This window comes from Ascaphus truei, chromosome 2, assembly GCF_040206685.1.
Source record: "Ascaphus truei isolate aAscTru1 chromosome 2, aAscTru1.hap1, whole genome shotgun sequence".
Taxonomy (NCBI): Eukaryota; Metazoa; Chordata; class Amphibia; order Anura; family Ascaphidae; genus Ascaphus; species Ascaphus truei.
Window position 1 is genome coordinate 208,667,924 of NC_134484.1, and position 19,948 is coordinate 208,687,871.

General features: G+C 43.8%; 1 protein-coding gene across 2 annotated transcripts in view; it reads right to left on the reverse strand.

The window, feature by feature from the left end:
* Nucleotides 1-19,948, reverse strand: part of C2H5orf22 (chromosome 2 C5orf22 homolog) — a 45,118-nt gene that overhangs the window by 21,127 nt on the left and 4,043 nt on the right. For both annotated transcript variants that reach the window (XM_075585903.1, XM_075585902.1), the window contains exons 2-3: nt 11,351-11,496; nt 302-451 (exon numbers count right to left, since the gene is read on the reverse strand). In XM_075585903.1, coding sequence (XP_075442018.1) covers nt 302-451; nt 11,351-11,496 — 296 coding nt within the window. The remainder of the gene's footprint in view (nt 1-301; nt 452-11,350; nt 11,497-19,948) is intronic.

Below are 19,948 nucleotides of genomic sequence, written 5' to 3' on the forward strand. Positions count from 1 at the left end.
TGTATTATCAGATTCTATAATGAGACTACATGCAGTATTTGCCATTTTTAAACTCCGCAACAGAGTTGCCACGGTGCAGCAACCTTTATAATCAGCCTCTAATGCCAATAAGAAATTCTCACTAACATAGGAAAGAGACTTAGCAAGCCATAGAGCATAACACAGGTGCTTCTATTGCGTCTACTGAACAAATGGAAGTTATTCTGTTGTAGAGAATGCAAACGTAGTTACTGCACATGAATGATGTGTTTTACCTGCATTTCTTGTTGAAAAAGATATATAACAGCTGAACATTGCTTACCTTATGGTGGTTGTAGATTTGTCTTTGCCTACTAAAAAGCAATGCTTGCCTTCCTTTATCTGCTGGGCCCAGACTGGATGTATCCAAAATACTCGAGAGAAATGTCCAGCATACACCACAGGCATGATCCAGTTCTCAATACTCAACTCGCTGCAACAACAGTATTGCAAGCAAATGTAACAATAAGTAGAGTTTACATTTAGCCCATCACTATAACAACACAGAAAAACAAATACATTGGTCTATATAACATTTCTTCTTATGATACAAATGTGTGGAGTCAGGGCAAAATGTAACTGTTTTGCTCGCTAAAGCACAAAGATTGCAGATCTACCAGTTAGTTGAACAGCCTATATCAAGTGATCCGTACTTGTGTTTTTGGGAATAGCCTTGTAAAATCCCCTAGTGGGGTGATGGGTGTGGGCAAAGAGCGACAAAAGTTGAAAATGGTAGGGGTACTGCAAAACTGGTTAGCAAAACAGTACATTTAACTAAAGCTAAAATATCATCAGATGCAGAGCAATATACATATACATTACCATGAAGCGGCAAAGAGGCGACAGCACTCAAGACAGTTTGAAGCAGTATTATGTATTAAACATATAGCACATATCTCCAACGTTTCGATCCCACAGGGGGATCTTCCTCTGAGGAGATATGTGCTATATGTTTAATACATAATACTGCTGCAAACTGTCTTGAGTGCTGTCGCCTCTTTGCCGCTTCATGGTAATGTATGCTTTTATTATTTCTATGGGACATGCACCACACACACACACACACACACACACACACACACACACACACACTGCCCAGGACATACTAGAAAACGAGAAGCAACTCTCAATGTATTACTTCCTAGTAAACATTTTATAAATAAATATATATATAATGATCAATGTTTTGGGTACAGCGTTTGTGAAGAGGAGATCTCTTTGTGTAAGGTGGTTGTTGTGACAGGAGGGGGTAACCAGGCAATATAATAAAGGTCAAGCCTGTTTTGTTTACCCCTGCACTGTGTATACGGGTCCAAGAGAGTTAGCTCTTGTAACTCAGTAACATTGTATCATTACATTGTACTGTATGTAATGAAACCTTTTTTTGTGTTTTTCCCTTTCCGGCCATGCAATCAAGCAGGGATTGCTAGTGTATGACTTTCAAGCGGGGTTTTGCGGAGGAACCGTTGACAGAATTCGCCTAGGAGGTTGGGGTCCAGAGTTACCACTTCCCCAATAAATGTGTCCGGGAATCATGCCCGATTCTTGGATACATATAGGCAATATGTCCCGGCAATACTTCCCCTTGAAAACGTAAGCGCGACTCACACGGAAAGGAGAATGAGGCACAGGGATTAATACATATTTCTTTAGCTGAGGAAATCCCTAGGCTAAGTTGGGTACCCCAGCTAGTGACATGGTGACCCACAAACAGCATATGGTTTGTGGGTACCCAACAGTACAGAAGGTTGGGGGGGGGAGGGGCGCGACTCAGAGTCCAACCTGAGTCAAAGGGAAAGCATGGAGGGATATCATGTAAAAAGAAATAAAAAGGAGTACAATTTTCCCCTGTCTGTTCCCTGTACCCAGAAACTCAGAGTTTATTAAAGTGTATTCCAGTGTGTTTTACATTCGGAACCAATGTCCAAACAGCCAGCCCGTGCAAATACATAAGCGCCGGTATGTCTGCTGCACATCAGAGTTCAAATCAGCCAGAGGTGCGAACAGCGTTAGGTTAGTGGGAAAAGGCGGAGTACTAGGTCCGGAGATCAATGGCAGTCCTAGGGAATGCCACGTATTCTGCCAGACCTAGGTGCGCCTGCCCATTGGGTGGCATTGGGGGGAGATGTGGCAGGCTTGCGCATGTCCCTTAGCTATTTCAAATTTCCCGGTGACCCGGTTTGGCTCCGATTGGCTGCATAAAGAAAGTTCAAACTCGCCGATTGGCTGTCCTGTCTGCTTCTATTTCAGGAATAAATATCAGATTGTGTGTTTCCCTTGAGTCAAGAGCCGCAAAAGCGCGGGCAGGCTTTTCAAGGTTGTATTGTGTGAAAAAGTAAGGCAACCGGCTTCGATTTCAAACCTGAAAAGCCTGCCCGCCAGAGACTAAGTCCCATTGTGCGCCCAAGTTCTCAAAAAACAAACGTAGCGGTCACAGCTGGGATTTCATGCTGATTTGAGTTCTAGGAGATTCCGGTTAAGTCCCGGTCAGGGTAAAACTCTCCAAATAGAGTGCCCTGCACCTAGGAAAGTCTTGTTTTCAACCCCAGCCCCAAAGTAAGTGTGTCTTTGTGCCTGTATTTTGTGTTTCACTGTGTGTAGGCAAATTTATGCTAAATAAATTACAATGTATTTCTCTACCTTGTTTTGCTCAATGAATGATCCTGGTAAAAAGGTGTAAATAACCTGGTTTGCAGTGACAGTTGTTTTCTTAATTTTTGTGATTTTTGTATACATATACATTTATTTTTGCAGTATCAGTGTGCAGGCTCTAACCTTTCACAATTCTACCCATTGCCTTTTTTTTTTTTTTTTTTAAAGAGGGCTTTTATTAGCAACATAATTAGCCTTTATTATAATTCCACTGTTATCTTAGACAACTTGGTTCAATGAACATTTTTTTCTAGCATCTGATTATTTTAAATAACTTTACAGATCTTTACCACTAGCTTCACTACAGTTATATGATCCATCGTAAAAATAAACAAACAAAAAAAAACAGCTTAAAAGTCTGACAACATTGAGGGAACGTCTTAAAGCTTGAGACTAAGTAATATCCTACATGTTTGTTTCAACAGTGAATTACATTTTTTATGTATTATAATGTAACAAGCATTTTTTGTTTCTATAGTAACCATTTGGAAAGTCACACCCCTTCCTTTTCTGAAACGGGCTCTGGCACATCCCTTTTTGAGCCCTGCCCTCTAGCAGGGCACCAATTGCATCTAGTGACTGTCTGGTCACATGATCTTCCCCACAGAATTTTGCATCTCTGGTCCTCTTCTGCTACACTGACAGCGATTTAGTGAACCCCAGAACCGAATCTTCACCGATGGATGAAATTATATCTTGGCTTTATTGAGCCTGTTCCTTTATCCAGGCAAAACAGAAAAAAAAAAAAATAACACACCCCTATCCCTTTGTAAGGGCTAACTTACTTCCCCAGACTATCTGCAGGACTGGAGGGATATTTCCATTACCAGCCTATCACCCCAAAGTCTCAGGAAGTACCTTAAGCAGGTGGCCCCTCCATGTCAGTCTCAGGCAGGTTCCTGGGTCCTCTGTGTCCAGGAAATATAAGTCTCTGGATGTCTTGATCTCAGCACAGCCTATGTGCAGGCTTCTCTGCTCTCCTTCTGTCAGCCCAAATGTGAGCTAAGGAATCTCTCTCCTGTGTCTCACATGAGGCTTTTTACAGAGCTCATAAGTCCAGGTGGAAACTAGTTAATTGAGTGGCTGCAATTAACTCTCTGCTGGATTCTCAGAGCTCTGAGGCTGCTTTATTTCAACAGGGATAAGTCCCTGTTACAGAAAGACTAAAAAGACAAATGCTTTCAAGTGCAAAGTCCCCTGAATGGAAAGAAAGCAAAGTGAGCAATTTTGCTTCAGTTAGAAGACATTGGGGTATATTCTATAAGGTGTGACATAGTCAATCCGTGCGATCTGACGATCTCCGAGCTTATAGAATATACTGTACCTCATTATGTTGAAATAAAGAACATACATGTGCCTTATGTTGAAGGGAAGGTTATTCTTACTTTTACTACAAGTCGGTTATACAATTGTATGCCCCAGAATTGCACCACGTTTGACTGAATACATATGCCCCATTGAGTGCAAATAGAAAAACAGGTGATTGTGCCAATAAATGGTGCCCTTAAACCCAGCATCACATGTGACATCCTATTTTTTTATTATTATAAATCAGTTCTATAGTATTAGATAGTGACTGCTTTTATTTAATTCAAATATTTGCCATTTTAATTAGTTTGAAAGCATCATTTGATTCCTACAAGTTTTAGCCCACCAACCCAGCAGTGCAAGATCTTTGCAACACTTTCGTGTTTATGATAACTTGTTGCCAATGTTCCCAGCCGTTTGAGCTGCAAACTGTAACAATAGATAAAGGTAACCTTAGTAATATAAGAATACATTGTAGCTGCTGAGTTACACTGACTGAAGGATTGATTGAAACTGAAAGGAAGCCATTGTGTTGTTAGGCACACAATAAGGACTTTTCACAGCACTAAACAATTGCTAGCTTAGGTGAGAATGGAGAATTATACATTGCCATATTTTACATATTAAAATAAGAAAAAAAGAGCAAAAGTATTATTGCTGCTTAAACTGCAATTTATTTTTAATATAACCTTCCTTTTGGCAGAAAAGTTTATCCAGAAGACGTCTATTCCCTTCATCTATACTTGATTTTACAGTGTGTTCATTTATTTTATTTTCCCTTTGTAATGTTATACTTTGGAAATGATTGTCGATATCAACATTAACAGCACTGTGGTTAATATAAGCACTTTGTAATTAAACGGACTGTAGGTCGTTTGCAAATTATGTGCACAATTGAAGTTCGAAGCAACTCAACCAAAGAAACAATTCCACACAATTCTTGGATCTTTGAACCCAGTTTACAGCTCCGTACGGATCACAATTGCAGTTGCAAAGCATTTGTAGCACTATATAAAACAACATATACATACACCAAATCGTAAGACCATAAATGTTTCCATTTAGGCATTGCATAGCAAGCAGTCTTTATTTTAATTTATTATTCTATTTGAAGATGTAGCCAGACTTGTTTTCTCCAGGAACGGGACCACAGATTTCCCTGGGCAACAGGGATTAACTGCAGGAGGAACAATATTGGACCCACCACAGCTGCTACCTTCCCGGGCATTTGGCTTTTTTTGCCAGCGTTCCATATTCATCCAAATGTGTTATAGAAAACACATCACTGTCACGGGAGACCAGGCAAGTGAAATAAATTGTAAATTTATTTCCATGAAAAGGCATACACACAATAATACACAAACTACATAAGAAGAGACACAGTTACTTGGGACCTGGGGTAAAAAACAAAAACTTTCCTCGCTAAATGGTACTCGAAACAAGAGTCTTTAGTTGACCGAGACTTAGTCCGAAATGTCCTGGAACCCAAATCGGCATGAAGTTCCAGACTCTTCCGCTCCCTTTTTTCCGGAGGACTTGAATCTGCTCGACCGGGACTTGGCTCCAAACTAAAAGTCCTGGAACTAAAAATCGTCTTGCAATACCAGCCGTAACCGCTACGTTCTATTATGGGAACTTGGTCCCAAAAAGCAGGACTTAGAAAATATTCTTAGAAATATTTCGAGTTGGTTTTTCTGAAGCCGGTGCTCAGCTATTCGCGCAGAGGCATCTTTTTCCACTTTCTAATTTCCCGCAACAGTTCTGGCACTTGAGAATCTCTCAGGTGATTGGCTGAGAGGTTTCTTATAGTATTTTGGAGTTCATTCCCAAAATACTGCACCAATCACAGCGTGGGAACTTCCTTACCAGCCCATCAGAGTGATGCCAGTCCTGTGAAGCCGGGCAAGCGGGGATTCTGAATCAGCCAATGGCATGCGCAAGTTTGCCACCTTATCCACTTGCTATTCAGATGCCACCCGCTGGGTTAGGCTCCTCCAAGTCTAGTGGGGCAAATGGTAGTCCGGAGGACTTCTATTCATCCCAGAACGTGGGTACTTGAGCCCTTCCCTCCCGCCCAAATGGTCTTCACACCTCAGGTTTCCTCTGTGGCTTTCATGTCCAATGTCTGAACAGACTTACTGGCACCAAGTTGGTAGCCCTGTGCCCTATCAGATCATTGGCCCTGAAAGTCGCAGCTCATAATACCGTGCACAACCGTACATTTTATATCAAACACAAATGTTATTAAAAATATACTTTTACATGTCCTAAGTCTCTGCGTACGGGGAATAGAATAATAAACTACACTTTTCTATTAGTATACCACGGGAAGGATGGGGAGGGGAAAGGAAAAGAGAAAATTAACCCCTTGCTCAGCTGAAGTATTAAGTAGGTAAAGTAGACTTTGAAGAGGGTAAGGTGCTCGGCTGAGAATTGTATTAACATATATACCAGAAGAAGAAGAACTCAGTTCTAATAGCACTCGCTTACCAAGTTGTGTAAATGGGTTGTAATTAAAAGTATTCTTTATTAAATCAGTAATTAAAATAAGGTGTGCAAGGACTGACCAAACATAAATATACAAAAGGACTGTGTAGCTTCTATTTTGAGGTAAATAGTATAACAGTTGTAGTCAAAAATCAAAGGGCCTCAGTAATATTTGTGAGGTACTGCTTCGGTTTGTGATGGTGAAGGGGTTAACCAGGCTCACAAATAAAGGTTAAGCCCACTTGGTTACCCCTGATCCGTGTGTTGAGGTCCTACAGTGTCAGCTCTTGGGCCCAGTTGTAAGAAATGCATTACTTTGACTGTGTGCAGATTTTGTGACATTAAAGATTTTTGTGTGTTTTGCCTTTCTCGGGGTGCTGGGTCCAGGAGATTTCTAGGCTGTCAGTCCATGCACACCTTATTTTAATTACTGATTCAATAAAGAATACTTTTAATTACAACCCATTTACACAACTTGGTAAACGAGTGCTATTAGAACTGAGTTCTTCTTCTGGTGTACACTTTTCTATTAGCCTATATTCCCTATACACTATAAAATAGACTTAGTACAGTACTGGACTTTAAAAATCCCCTCACAAACTTATCTATGGTTGGAGAACCTGTGAACCCCTATATAGGTGCCTGGGTATCCCCCATAATCTAGGGACCCCTTATAGTTACAAGGACACTGTTCATCCCTTTGCACCATTTACCTTTCTGGGATGTGCTGAAGCAGGGAACCCTAGCGGTGAGTCGCGCAAGCGTTTTCAAGGGGAGATATTGCTGGGACAATGTGCCTACATGTATCGGGGAATCAAGCATGATTCTTGGGTACATTTTTGGGGTATCCAGCAACTCTGGACCCCGACTACCTAGACACATTCTGACAACACTTTCTCCGCAAACCCCCCCTTGAAACCCATACCACAGCAATCCCTGCTTGCTGGCATCCCTGGAAAGGCAAAAACATAAAAATCCTTTATTGTCGCACAATTACAGTTTATGCAAGCACAACAGTTAGGTTCAAGAGTTGACACTCTTGAACCCCAAAACATGGATCAGAGGTAACCAAACGGGCTTAATCTTTGAGAGCCTCGTTACCTACTCACCGTCACAATCACTTCAAACTGTTACAATGTGGCACAGCCAATAAAAACATCACTGCCGATCTACTGGTAAACAAACTAGAGCAATGTTGCATGATTAAGGCCGCGCTTATAGTGCCGGCGACATCGCCGAAAACAAATGTATTGTCGCCGCCGCCGCCGCGTGCGCTTATAGTAAGTGCGACGGCGACAAAGTGACGCGATTTTCGGAAACCGGGAATATTTGATTTTTCAGGGGCTGTCGCCTCATGTGACAGCCCCATAACCAATCAATGCCCTGGTCACGCGCAACGCCACAAAGCGAAATACAACTTTCGCTAGCGGCGACGGGTCGCCGTCGCGGGCACTATACGTGCGGCCTAATTCAGCTTTTCTAAATGTGCTGCTGTAGGCAAAGAACGGCAGCAGCAATATGTTGAAAAACAAAAAGTGCAAATCACACCATTGTTCAAACCATCAGAAATAGCTCCACACAACATAATTATGCAACGAAAAATAAAAATAAAAAGTACCTTACCCAAATTAAAAATACCACGTTCCCTTAAGCTGTGCAAAAAAATATTCTTCTAGGTGTCACGGATACCAAAGTTTTACATTTAATTTCAATACCTGATCATGTAGCAGTCACCATATACATCAATGTTGCCATGGATGCCTCCTCTTTTGGGACTTTATTCAACATGCTATGAAGCCGCTTCTAGATAAGGGATTAGCTCAATTAAAATCAATTGGAGTAAAATCTTCTCCGGAATGGGGAACACTGCTACACTATGACATACAGTGATAGGCCTCAGTCTTACTCTGCAGCACAGAAAGCCATTGCCAGTTACAGGACATCTACTTTTCCCATATACTTTTATTTTAGTAAATGTTCAACATATTTTACAAATGAAATGATATGTAAAGAAGTGTGGCTTCAACTACCTTACACATCTTGAACAAGTTCTTGTGCAATCAAACACACTTTCCATTGACCAAATTCATTAGATCTTTATTTCTGAACCGCGAGGTTTCTCGGACTTTGATGCCATGATGTTCAGAGCCATGTGCCAGGCTGGAAAAAGCATACAGATGTAGCCAGACTTATTGTTCCCCGACCTTCGGCAAGAAAAGTGAAACACAGCAGCTCTGGGGACAGTAACAGCTGAGGCTGTCTGGGGTGGGGGCTGTTCTATCAAATGGGACACCCCCAGAGAGAAACCAGACCGCGGGTTTCCCCAGCACAGAGAACAATGAAATTGGTTACATCCGTAATCTGTAGCATAAATTACAAGGAATAACTTGCAAGTACATTCAATTTTGAAATAAACTGCCTGGGTGCTACTATTGAAATTAAATAGCAGCAGCAGCAGCAGCAGCAGCAGCAGCAGCAGCAGCAGCAGCAGCAGCAGCAGCAGCAACAACACAGATCTTTAAGTGAAGAAATAATACATATAGAAAAGTGTGAAGGAATTGGTGCCCACACAACTGGTATAGACTGCTGGAGAGGGTGAGTTTCTATATTTTTTTTGGGGGTGGGGGGGGGGATTAGCAAGACACCACTATATAACATTAAACATTGATATTATTTCTCCCCTCTCCATGCTTACGTGCGGAACGCAATGAGAAAATAAAAAAAGCCAAGCATAAATAGAAGAGAAAAAACAAAAATCCCATTAAAAGCAGAGCCATGGCTGAATGATCTGCTTATTACAACTTTAATATATGCTGGTGAGGACATACCTCACACTACCAGGAATTGCATTCTTATGTTATAAACATCATAGACTAGCATCAGTCTGCTACAAACAAACGGGACTCAAGAACATACTCAGACTAATCTTCATTTCTAGTATATCTGGAATGATCCAAAAGAATGATCAAAAGGTTCCCTCACAATAGAGCACTCAATGTGCGGAATGCAGTAAGTGGACTAACAAAGGTCTACCAGTATAGATACTGTTGATAGGTCAAATACGCCCATCATAACCAACGTGGCCAGGAAAAACAATAAAGTTTTATTCAAATATATATATTAAAAACACTTAAATCACATTCAAACATTAAAATAACCCCATAATAGAGTGGCATAATCAGCAAAGATATATAACCATTGGTTATTAATTCTAGTATCTGTTAATAATGCTGGCCAAAGCGTCAAATTTTACAGCCACTATTGTCTTACAATTAGTAGGTAAGTACAAGCAGGTAGGTATTACTCTCAGCCTAGGTACGTCATATAACATGCCTCTATAACATGTTGGCGAACAAATATGTTAATCATATGTTGAATACTGCGTAGTAAAGCAATAATGTAGTGGCTATTCTCAGCTTAGGTACATGTCATACAGCAGGTCTTTATAACATGTTAGCGGACAAATATGTTATTCATGCGTTAAATATTGCATATTCTCATATACTCAGCTGTTGTACACGATACAACAGCTGAGTATATGAGAATATGCTCCATGGTTATAATTATATCCTACTAACAACGCAACACCTAATTGTATAGAGAATAGATCACAGAGGTTTATGTGGTGTTTGGGATACAGCTATAAACAGTGGTGGACAAATCACCAAAAAATCTACTCGCCACCTAGTACCACACGTGTGCTGCTTCGGCCAATAGGAGCTCGCCACGATGTTAAATCCACTCGCCCGGGGTGTGTAAATGTATAGGTTTGTCGAACACTGGCTATAAACAACGGTTACTATTTCTCCATGGTGGGGATAATACTATACTATACCACTACTTTACTATGCAATATTTAACGCATGAATAACATATTTGTCCGCTAACATGTTATAAAGACCTGCTGTATGACATGTACTGTACCTAGGCTGATGAGAATAGCCACTACATTATTGCTTTACTACGCAGTATTCAACATATGATTAACATATTTGTTCGCCAACATGTTATAGAGGCATGTTATATGACATGTACCTAGGCTGAGAGTAATACCTACCTGCTTGTACTTACCTACTAATTGCAAGACAATAGTGTCTGTAAAATTTGACGCTTTGGACAGCATTATTAACAGATACTAGAATTAATAACCAATGGTTATATATCTTTGCTGATTATGCCACTCTATTATGGGGTTATTTTAATGTTTGAATGTGATTTAAGTGTTTTTAATATATATATTTGAATAAAATGTTATTGTTTTTCCTGGCCACGTTGGTTATGATGGGCGTATTTGACCTATCAACAGTATCTATACTGGTAGACCATTGTTAGTCCACTTACTGCATTCCGCACATTGAGTGCTCTATTGTGAGGGAACCTTTTGATCCTTCTTTTGTTTCATTCCAGATATACTAGTTATATATCCCTCAGAGCACCTGTGGTTATCTCACAAGAATATTCATTACATATATGGATGAGCGGTTGTTTTTCCATTATAGATAATCTTCATTTCTCCCTAAACATAATGCTTAGTTCAGAGCAACACAAGGCCTACAAAACTATAAAACATAAACCTTGAACCGTGTTTCAAGCATCTCTTTACTACATGTACAGTACTAAAGACCTAATTGACCAATTGTGAATAGCTTAGCACAATGCTTCATTTTGTGTGGTTGGACATGCCGGTCACCCAGAACAAGGCAAATGAATAAAAATTTTAACTATTTTAAAGCTGACAACCCTGCTGTTCATTTATTATTATATTTAACCCACCTCTTTTTTTTCTTTCCAGGGTGGTAACTATAAGGTCCCCAGAGCTCAACCACCCTATTTTCAGCTCAGGGGGTGGTTGCCGATTTAACGATAATAATGAGCATGACATTACCTAAATAACGCTTCTTTGTCAAACACCGTATCTGCAGACATATTCACAGGTATAAGGAGATCCGGATGGGAATCGAAATGAATAAAGCTGATGTTACTGCCAGGCAGATGCTTTGAACCAATAGCACGATATATAAAGGGTAGGACCTGTAAAGGGAAAAACACAAGTACAACATAATTAGAACCTAGTTTAAATTTTTAGACATGTCCATTGAATTAATTCTGTAGTTTGGGCACAAGCATACCTATTTGTCACTATATAATGTGAAAAGTCTTCAAAATTAGTTGAAGGATTGTGCGTCTGTGATACTACTATGTTGTGCTAAAAGCCGCTGCTTTTGCAGTACATGAACTCTGACTCTTAAACTCCGTCTAAAATGTTGTCTCTAATGCACTCCGTTATAATGGTCTTTTCATTATCCATAACCCCAGGGAATAAACAGTAGGGAAATATAAATCTTGCTTGCTCCTTAATGCACATTTAAAGTCATAGCCAATTCCTCTCATTTTTATCCTTCAAAGTTCATACTATTTGTCTCTTTTCTTTCTCCATGTACCACAACCCTGAGCCAGCCTCATCATTTCTTGACAACTTTGGAGCTTGTTTGTAACAATTCTGTCCACAACCCAATGTGTCTCTCCCACTAACCAACTTAGATATCTGAATAGGAGAGTTGGTCCACCCATCGATATGCCAAGCCCATGAACTTATTTTCTGCACTCACTGACCTCTCTAACATGTCCTACCCTCTCTGATAACGGATTCCTTTCTTTCAGTCTTATTCTACCTCTACTTGATCTAGAGTCTAGACCAGGGGTAGCCAACTCCAGTCCTCAAGAGCGGTCAACAGTACAGGTTTTCAGGCACTCTCTGCTTCAGCAGAGGTGGCTCAATCAGTGGCTCAGTTTCTGTGATTCTAAGTCTTTGTCAACTACATATATCCATATGAATTGTACATAGCCTATCACTTGTTTTTAAATATTTTTTGTATAAATGTTACACTGATGTAACATTTAGAACTATATAGTGTATACATATTTTAGCTCTTGGATTATGACTATGTGACCCGTAACGGTCACAGCGAAAGGGTTAATGTTGTAGATATATAAGGAAATGCTACTGATGAGCTACTCCTTCCACCTGACGAAGGGTGGGCGTGGCTTCCCAGAAACGTGTTTGATACTCCTGCACGGACGCTTAATAAAATACGGATCAATCTGAATTGTGGCAACATTGCCCTTTTGCAGCAATTTTCTTTACTCCAGATTTCCTATGGTGTGTAACTGGCAGGTTGGCACCAACGGTTTTGCACGGGAAACCTGGTGAACTACCACGTGAGCATCTGACGTCCTGCGAGTGTGCTAGATGAATTTTCTATATTTCTCTACCCCTGGTCTAGACCATGTCCAATACTCCACCGCTCTTCTCTAAACAGATGTAGCAAAAGTTCTTGCATCTGCTATGGCACCACCATGTGTTACTGCTGGGGCGGGTATTAACAGGTTATTGTGCGTTTTGCAATGCAAACTACTTGCACGATTTTGCATGTTACTGGGTGCAATAAGGTCTGCTACATCGATATCTTCTTCAGTTGCAGGAAGTGTGTGTGGAGCGGGAGGGAGAATAATGTTCTCTCGCCAGGATAGTAGCTACTTATTTGCTGCAAACCTGGACTCTCGCGAAGTCCACACATGCGGTGTCGTCTGCTTACTAGTAAAAATAATAATAATATACAGGTTCTGCTTTGTTTTCGTAGATGTTGCCTTACTTAGCCAGGTTATCCTGTTCTGAAAGCAAGAACAGTAACAATACTATTTGTAACAAGATTCTGGTTGTTGGAACAACAAAATCAATGTTTGTAGGGGTAAATGCCATTGATCCTTACTGTGGAACCAATATAGCAAATCCCACCCAGTCTATTGAAGGGGTGTGATGGGTGTCTGGGACAGATGTGTAGTAGAGTTCCGGTAAATGTGGGGAGAGTGATGGGGGTATTCTTAACCTATTGGCCCTTATTTACCGATTAGTGGTATTCAAACCATAAGATAACCTTTCCACACTGGAAGAGGCCTTACAGCTATTTGAAATAATGCACATGGTTTCTTCTGGAGCAAGAAGAAATTGTATGGAATACAATGGCTTAATAAATATGTATGGTCTTTGTGGAAGATCTAGTCCTTTTAATATCTTTAAGGACTCCATGTGAGGTACATAATAATTCCTTACATTTTTGTAGCAAAGCTATAATATCCACGCCACAAGTCCCAACAATCTTGTTCAGTCACTGCAATGTCACATGCAGTTAAGATGCAGAGAAGGATTCTGGGTAGTGACATGTAACTGAGCAAGCAGTGGCGTGTCAAGTTTAGCTTCCTATTCACTTTATTACATAAATACTCTAGAGCAGGGGTGTGCAAAGTTTTTTTTGCTGTGTCCCCCCCGTGCCGGCCCTGGCGCCCCCCTCTCCAGTGAGCCTGCGTCAAATGATGCAGAGGGTCACGTGACCTGGCAGCGTCATTTGACGCGAGTTACCATAACGCCACGTTGTCATAGCGACATGACCAGAAGCCGGCTGAAATCACGGTAAGTTGAGGTTGCAAAGGCCTTGCGCGGTCCCCCGGCATTTATTTTAAATGCCTCGGGGAAAAGCGTGGGGCCTCTGCAACTGCCACGGCCCCCCCCCCAGAGAAAAATCCTGCGACCCCTAGTTTGTGCACCCCTGATCTAGAGCAAGGGTGCGCAAACTTTTCCCCAAAGCATTTAAATTAAATGCTTTGGGGAAGAGAGTGGGGCCTCTGTAAGGAGAGAGAGATAGAGAGATATAATGGCAACACACTCAGTAAAAAAACTCAGCAGAGGCAAGTGTGGTGCACGGAAAGAGTAAATAGTTAAATTCTGTGAGGATCCATAGAGAGCCAATATACCGGCACAGCACAAGAGATAATCACATAAAAAAGTGGTTTATTGGGTCCAAAATGCACACATATGCCCGACGTTTCGGTCACCCCCTGAACTGAAACGTCTGGTATATTGGATCCTCACAGACATACATACTTACACACACACACACACACACACACACACACACACACACACACACACACACACACACACACACACACACACACACACACACAGTATTTCCTCGATTCTAAGATACCTTAATCTATATCTATAAAAATGAAAACATTGTTTGTTTGCTGAAAAAGTTGTATATTTGCTGTGCCTCTGGACAATCTGATTGGTCCGTGGCCCGGACCCACCCCGCACGCCTCTCAATGGCCTTCGTGGTTCTTTGACCTCACATACCCAACTGCCACACACTCAGAAAATAACCTCAGTGCAGATTCATCCCCTGCGGATTACTCACCACCTGAGGTAACGTGTGCTGGCTCCGTTCTCTCTCCCCTCCCCTCAGCGGGAACGCCGGGAGCACCGGGGAGGGGGGGTGGAAGGAGCGCGCACCGCTTCTCCTCACCACCCGAGGGCCCCGTTTTCTCCCCTCAGCGGGGACCGCAGGGGAGGGGCGGAGAGGGGGTGGGGAACACGCGCAGGTGACAGAGGGGGGGGGGGGGGAAAGAAACACCGCCAGGGACAGGGTTGGAAACAAGCTCCGGGGACAGGGTTGGAAACAAGCTCCGGGGACAGGGTTGGAAACAAGCTCCGGGGACAGGGTTGGAAACAAGCTCCGGGGACAGGGTTGGAAACAAGCTCCGGGGACAGGGTTGGAAACAAGCTCCGGGGACAGGGTTGGAAACAAGCTCCGGGGACAGGGTTGGAAACAAGCTCCGGGGACAGGGTTGGAAACAAGCTCCGGGGACAGGGTTGGAAACAAGCTCCGGGGACAGGGTTGGAAACAAGCTCCGGGGACAGGGTTGGAAACAAGCTCCGGGGACAGGGTTGGAAACAAGCTCCGGGGACAGGGTTGGAAACAAGCTCCGGGGACAGGGTTGGAAACAAGCTCCGGGGACAGGGTTGGAAACAAGCTCCGGGGACAGGGTTGGAAACAAGCTCCGGGGACAGGGTTGGAAACAAGCTCCGGTGACAGGGTTGGAAACAAGCTCCGGGGACAGGGTTGGAAACAAGCTCCGGGGACAGGGTTGGAAACAAGCTCCGGGGACAGGGTTGGAAACAAGCACCAGGGGTGGGGGGAAACCGATTGTCTAGGAGCCTCCAGCCTTCCCCCGCACGCGCCTCCTGCCCAATGCCACCATTCTCGGCCACTCCCCCCCTCCCAACCTGGGACGGAGTCGAAGCGCCAACCAAGCTTACCCTGCGCGCACCTCCTGTCACAGCCCGGCAGTCTCGCGCCCCCCTCCCCCAGCTGCCAACTTCCCACTGTCACAACTCGCGGTCCCTGCGCAGACTTCACGCGCCCGCATTTACCCCCGCTCCGGCCCGACACCTGCTGGCAACCTTCAGAGCTGTCCTCCTCTGGCACGCGCCTCTCCCCGCACGTGCAGAGAGCTCCCCATGGGAGCGTCAGTCCCCGCTGACGCGCTGAGCAGGCGCAGACCCCACACCGCGGGATTGGAGGGCAGAAGTGAGACGCGTCACTTGCGTGTGACGCATGCGCAACGCCCCCGAGCGACGAGTCAAGAGGAACTCATTATTTCCAGTACTGTCAACTGTCTCTTCCCTTCGGCCTATCCCTTGTCCCCGCGAGGGTTACGCCTCCACTCCACCCCCTGGGGTGATTGGTCCTTGCCTGCTACTAATGCTCAGCTGTGCCACTGGCACTTCGGCTGAGCATAGACTCACGTTACCTGGTGTTTGCCTTTGCCTCCCGTTTTGTTACCTTGTCCTAGTTCTGCTTACCCGGGTACCGACTCTGCTTGCCTTTGGAACCCTCGCTCTCTGGAACCCCGACCTTGGCTTGAACTTTGACCATCCGAATCTCTCCTGCCCTGACCCTTGGCTCTGGACTCCGACCATCAGCTCTTCTCCAGTTCTGACCTTGGTATTAGTACCTCACTCGCTCTGGACCTCTCCTTCATCGGACTCGGCAAGTATATGTTTTCTCTCACTTCTCCTGCCCCAGACTCGGCCAGCAAGATTACTTTACATTCCGGACAGGGTCTCCGTGTCTGTGGCTGGTGGCTACTATCCCATCTCAGCACAGGGGTCTCGTCTTGTTTGTGGCGAGCACAGCATAAAACACACCCGCTCAAGGTAAGTCACCCACCCACTCACTGTCTCCCTGTAAGGCTTGGGGAGCCACGCCGCCCTCGGCGCGCTCCCCGCTCTGCAGTGCCGCCGTTTCCACTCGCTCTCTCTAACCCCGAACTTGGCTAACAGTACCCACTACTATCCGTATCTCTCCTGCCCCGGACCGGATATCCAGACCATTCTACACTCAAGACGTGCCCTCGTGGCTGTGGGTGGCATTATATCCTTTCCCACCGCAGCACCATGGTCCCGCCTCGTTTGTGGTGAGCACAGCGTGACACTCCCCCACCCACCCAGTCAGTCACCCACCCAGTCAGTAACTCACCCAGTCAGTAACTCACCCAGTCAGTAACTCACCCAGTCAGTAATCCACCCACCCAGTCAGTAACACACCCACACACACAGTCAGTAACCCACCCAGTCAGTAAAGTCAGTAACCCACCCAGTCAGTCAGTCAATAACCCACCCATCCAGTCAGTCACCCACACACCTACCCAGTCAGTCACCCACCCACCCATCTTCACAACCCCATCCAACAATTAATAGGTATTCACATCCCGGGCAACGCCGGGTCTCTCAGCTAGTGATTTAATAAAAACTATTTGGGGAGGGAAAAAATAAATAAAAATAAATAAAAACACTGCACTGCAACATTTCTCCTCAGCACTATGGGAGCAGCACTATGGGAGCTGCGCTGGGGTTGGCAGCAACGTCTTTCCATCATTAGATACTTATGTTGTGTCCCGGGCGCTCACTCTGCTCCTGCTCATCTTCTCCCCCACCACTTTTGAAAGCTGCATTCACGTTCCGGTCCCGTCAACACCCGCCAGGCTGAGATTCGATGATAGTCATGAAGGGTGACGGCCGTGTATCCAGGACTGCAACTGGCGGCCAAACCGCCATTAGCACCCGCTTTTTTAAACCGCTAAAAGCATCCCCGCTGCAGCGCCCCTAGCAGGTTTTTTATTTTAAACAATCGATTCTAATGCTGTGTCCCCCGCTAGCGCTGAGCAGGCGGCGCTTGCGGCGGTTACTTACATACATATATCTATATAAGTCCCCGCTCATGCTGTGTGCGCTCGTGCGCAAGCACACAGGCTTGGCGCTTAGGTAAACAAAAAAATTATACTTTCCAGCGCGCTCAACTACCCACAATCCCACCCCCCCCGCGCGCATGCATGACACCCGGCGCTCCAAGCATGTGCGCGCTCAGCGCCAGCGGGGACTCAGTCTAAGGCTTGCTCTATAGTAGGTGCGGGCGCGTGTCTCTGTGAACATGCATGCACGTGACGCACACTTTTTCTGTGTACAGTCCGTGCTGCCGGGAGCGACAGGCTGGGAAGGTACTGTGTGTATGTGTGTCACTGGGGTGTGTGTGTGTGTGTGTGTGTGTGTGTGTGTGTGTGTGTGTGTGTGTGTGTATGTGTATATATATATATATATATATATATATATATAGATTGTGTGAGTTAATAATTTATAAAATATAAAAAAAAAATGACATGTATGAATAAAAATTATTTTTATTGTGCAATGTTGATAGATATATATATGAGAGAGAGAGAGAGAGAGAGAGAGAGAGAGAGAGAGAGAGAGAGAGAGAGAGAGAGAGAGAGAGAGAGAGAGAGAGAGAGAGAGAGAGAGAGAAAGAAACTGTACATAATACCGCACTCCTCCCTATAGAAGTTTGCTGCACGTAAAAAGATAGGCCTTACATATAGAAAAAAAAGAATGATTCCTGCGCTCCTACCAATTAGGCTAAGAATATATATATATATATATATATATATATATATATATATATAATATATATATATATATATATATATATAGAGAGAGAGAGAATAAGAATATATATATACATATACAGTGTTCGACAAACCTATACATTTACACGCCCCGGGCGAGTGGATTTAACATCGTGGCGAGCTCCTATTGACCCAAGCAGCACACGTGTGGTACTAGGTGGCGAATAGATTTTTTTGTTCGGCGAGTAGATTTTTGGGTCATTTGTCGACCAGTGTGTGTGCGTGTGTGTGTGTGTGTGTGTGTATGTATATATATATATATACATATACATATACACACACACTATATATATAGTGGTCGACAAATCACCAAAAAATCTACTCGCCGAACAAACAAATCTACTCGCCATCTAGTAGCAAACGTGTGCTGCTTGGGTCAATAGGAGCTCGCCACGATGTTAAATCCACTATGACACACACACATTACAGCGGCGGTAGCGGCGCGAAAACTTACTTTTCCCGGTCTTGTCCCCGATCACGCGGCCCTATTATAGAAAGGCTGACTAACCAGAGCCAATTATAAGTGCTACGCACACGCACACTATAATACGGGCCTAAGACTAAGGTGAAGAGAAGCGCACCGACGCTCGAGAGATGTGACGTCAGACGCTGGCCGATCAGGAGCTTTTTCCTGTCCAGTTAAAAGTTGCGAGTGCAGGTGGGGGTGTTACTGAATGGAGGGGGGGCGCCATCGCACCTAATATCAAATTTCTGTGTGTCCCCAAGCAGAGCACCGGGGCAAGCACACCTGCGCACGAGCAAGCAACCGCACTTTGGACGTGTGCACCCAGATTCGTCAACCTGGTTGCGCCGAGCGAGCGCTCGCGTTTCTCTTCACCCTGGCCACAGCCTAAGACGCATCCCAATTTCAGACACGTGAAAAAAAAAAAAAAAAGTGCTTCTTAGGCAGTGCTTATAGTGCCGGCGACGGCGTGTCCATACAAATGCATTGTAGCCGGTGCGTGCTCTTATAGTAAGCGAGACGCGACAGCTTCGTCGCGATCGCTGGAAGTTATCTCAATTTGATATTTCCAGCGACCGCAGCCTGACGTCGCTGTCACTATAAGTGTACCCTTAGAATCGAGGAAATATATATATATATATATATATATATATATATATATATATATATATATATATATATATATATATGCAATTGTAAATATTCCTGTATATTCATTTGCATGTCTTAGACAGGTCTGCAACCCTGTCTTTCACCATTATCACCCAGCACACAGCACTTCCACTGCAGCAAGGGATTCTGGGAAATGACATGCAAATGAGCACACAGTGCCACCTTTTATCTCAAGCTCACATTACATGAGCAACCCTTAGCCAATGCATGTTGCTTTAGACACAGCTTTTAAGCAATGGCTTGGGAGATGCAAAGCCAGTTAACCCACTCACAGACATGTTTCAACCTTGATGGGTATCATCAGTGTGAGGTTGGTTGCTGGCATTTGCTCAAATGAGATAAGAGTCGGTAATCACCACACTTAAGGTTATGGTGGGTAAAAAAAGTGACAAAAACCCTCCACAGTAAAGCATAAAGCAACTGTAAATATTCCTGTATATTCATTTGCATGTCTTAGACAGGTCTGCAACCCTGTCTTTCACCATT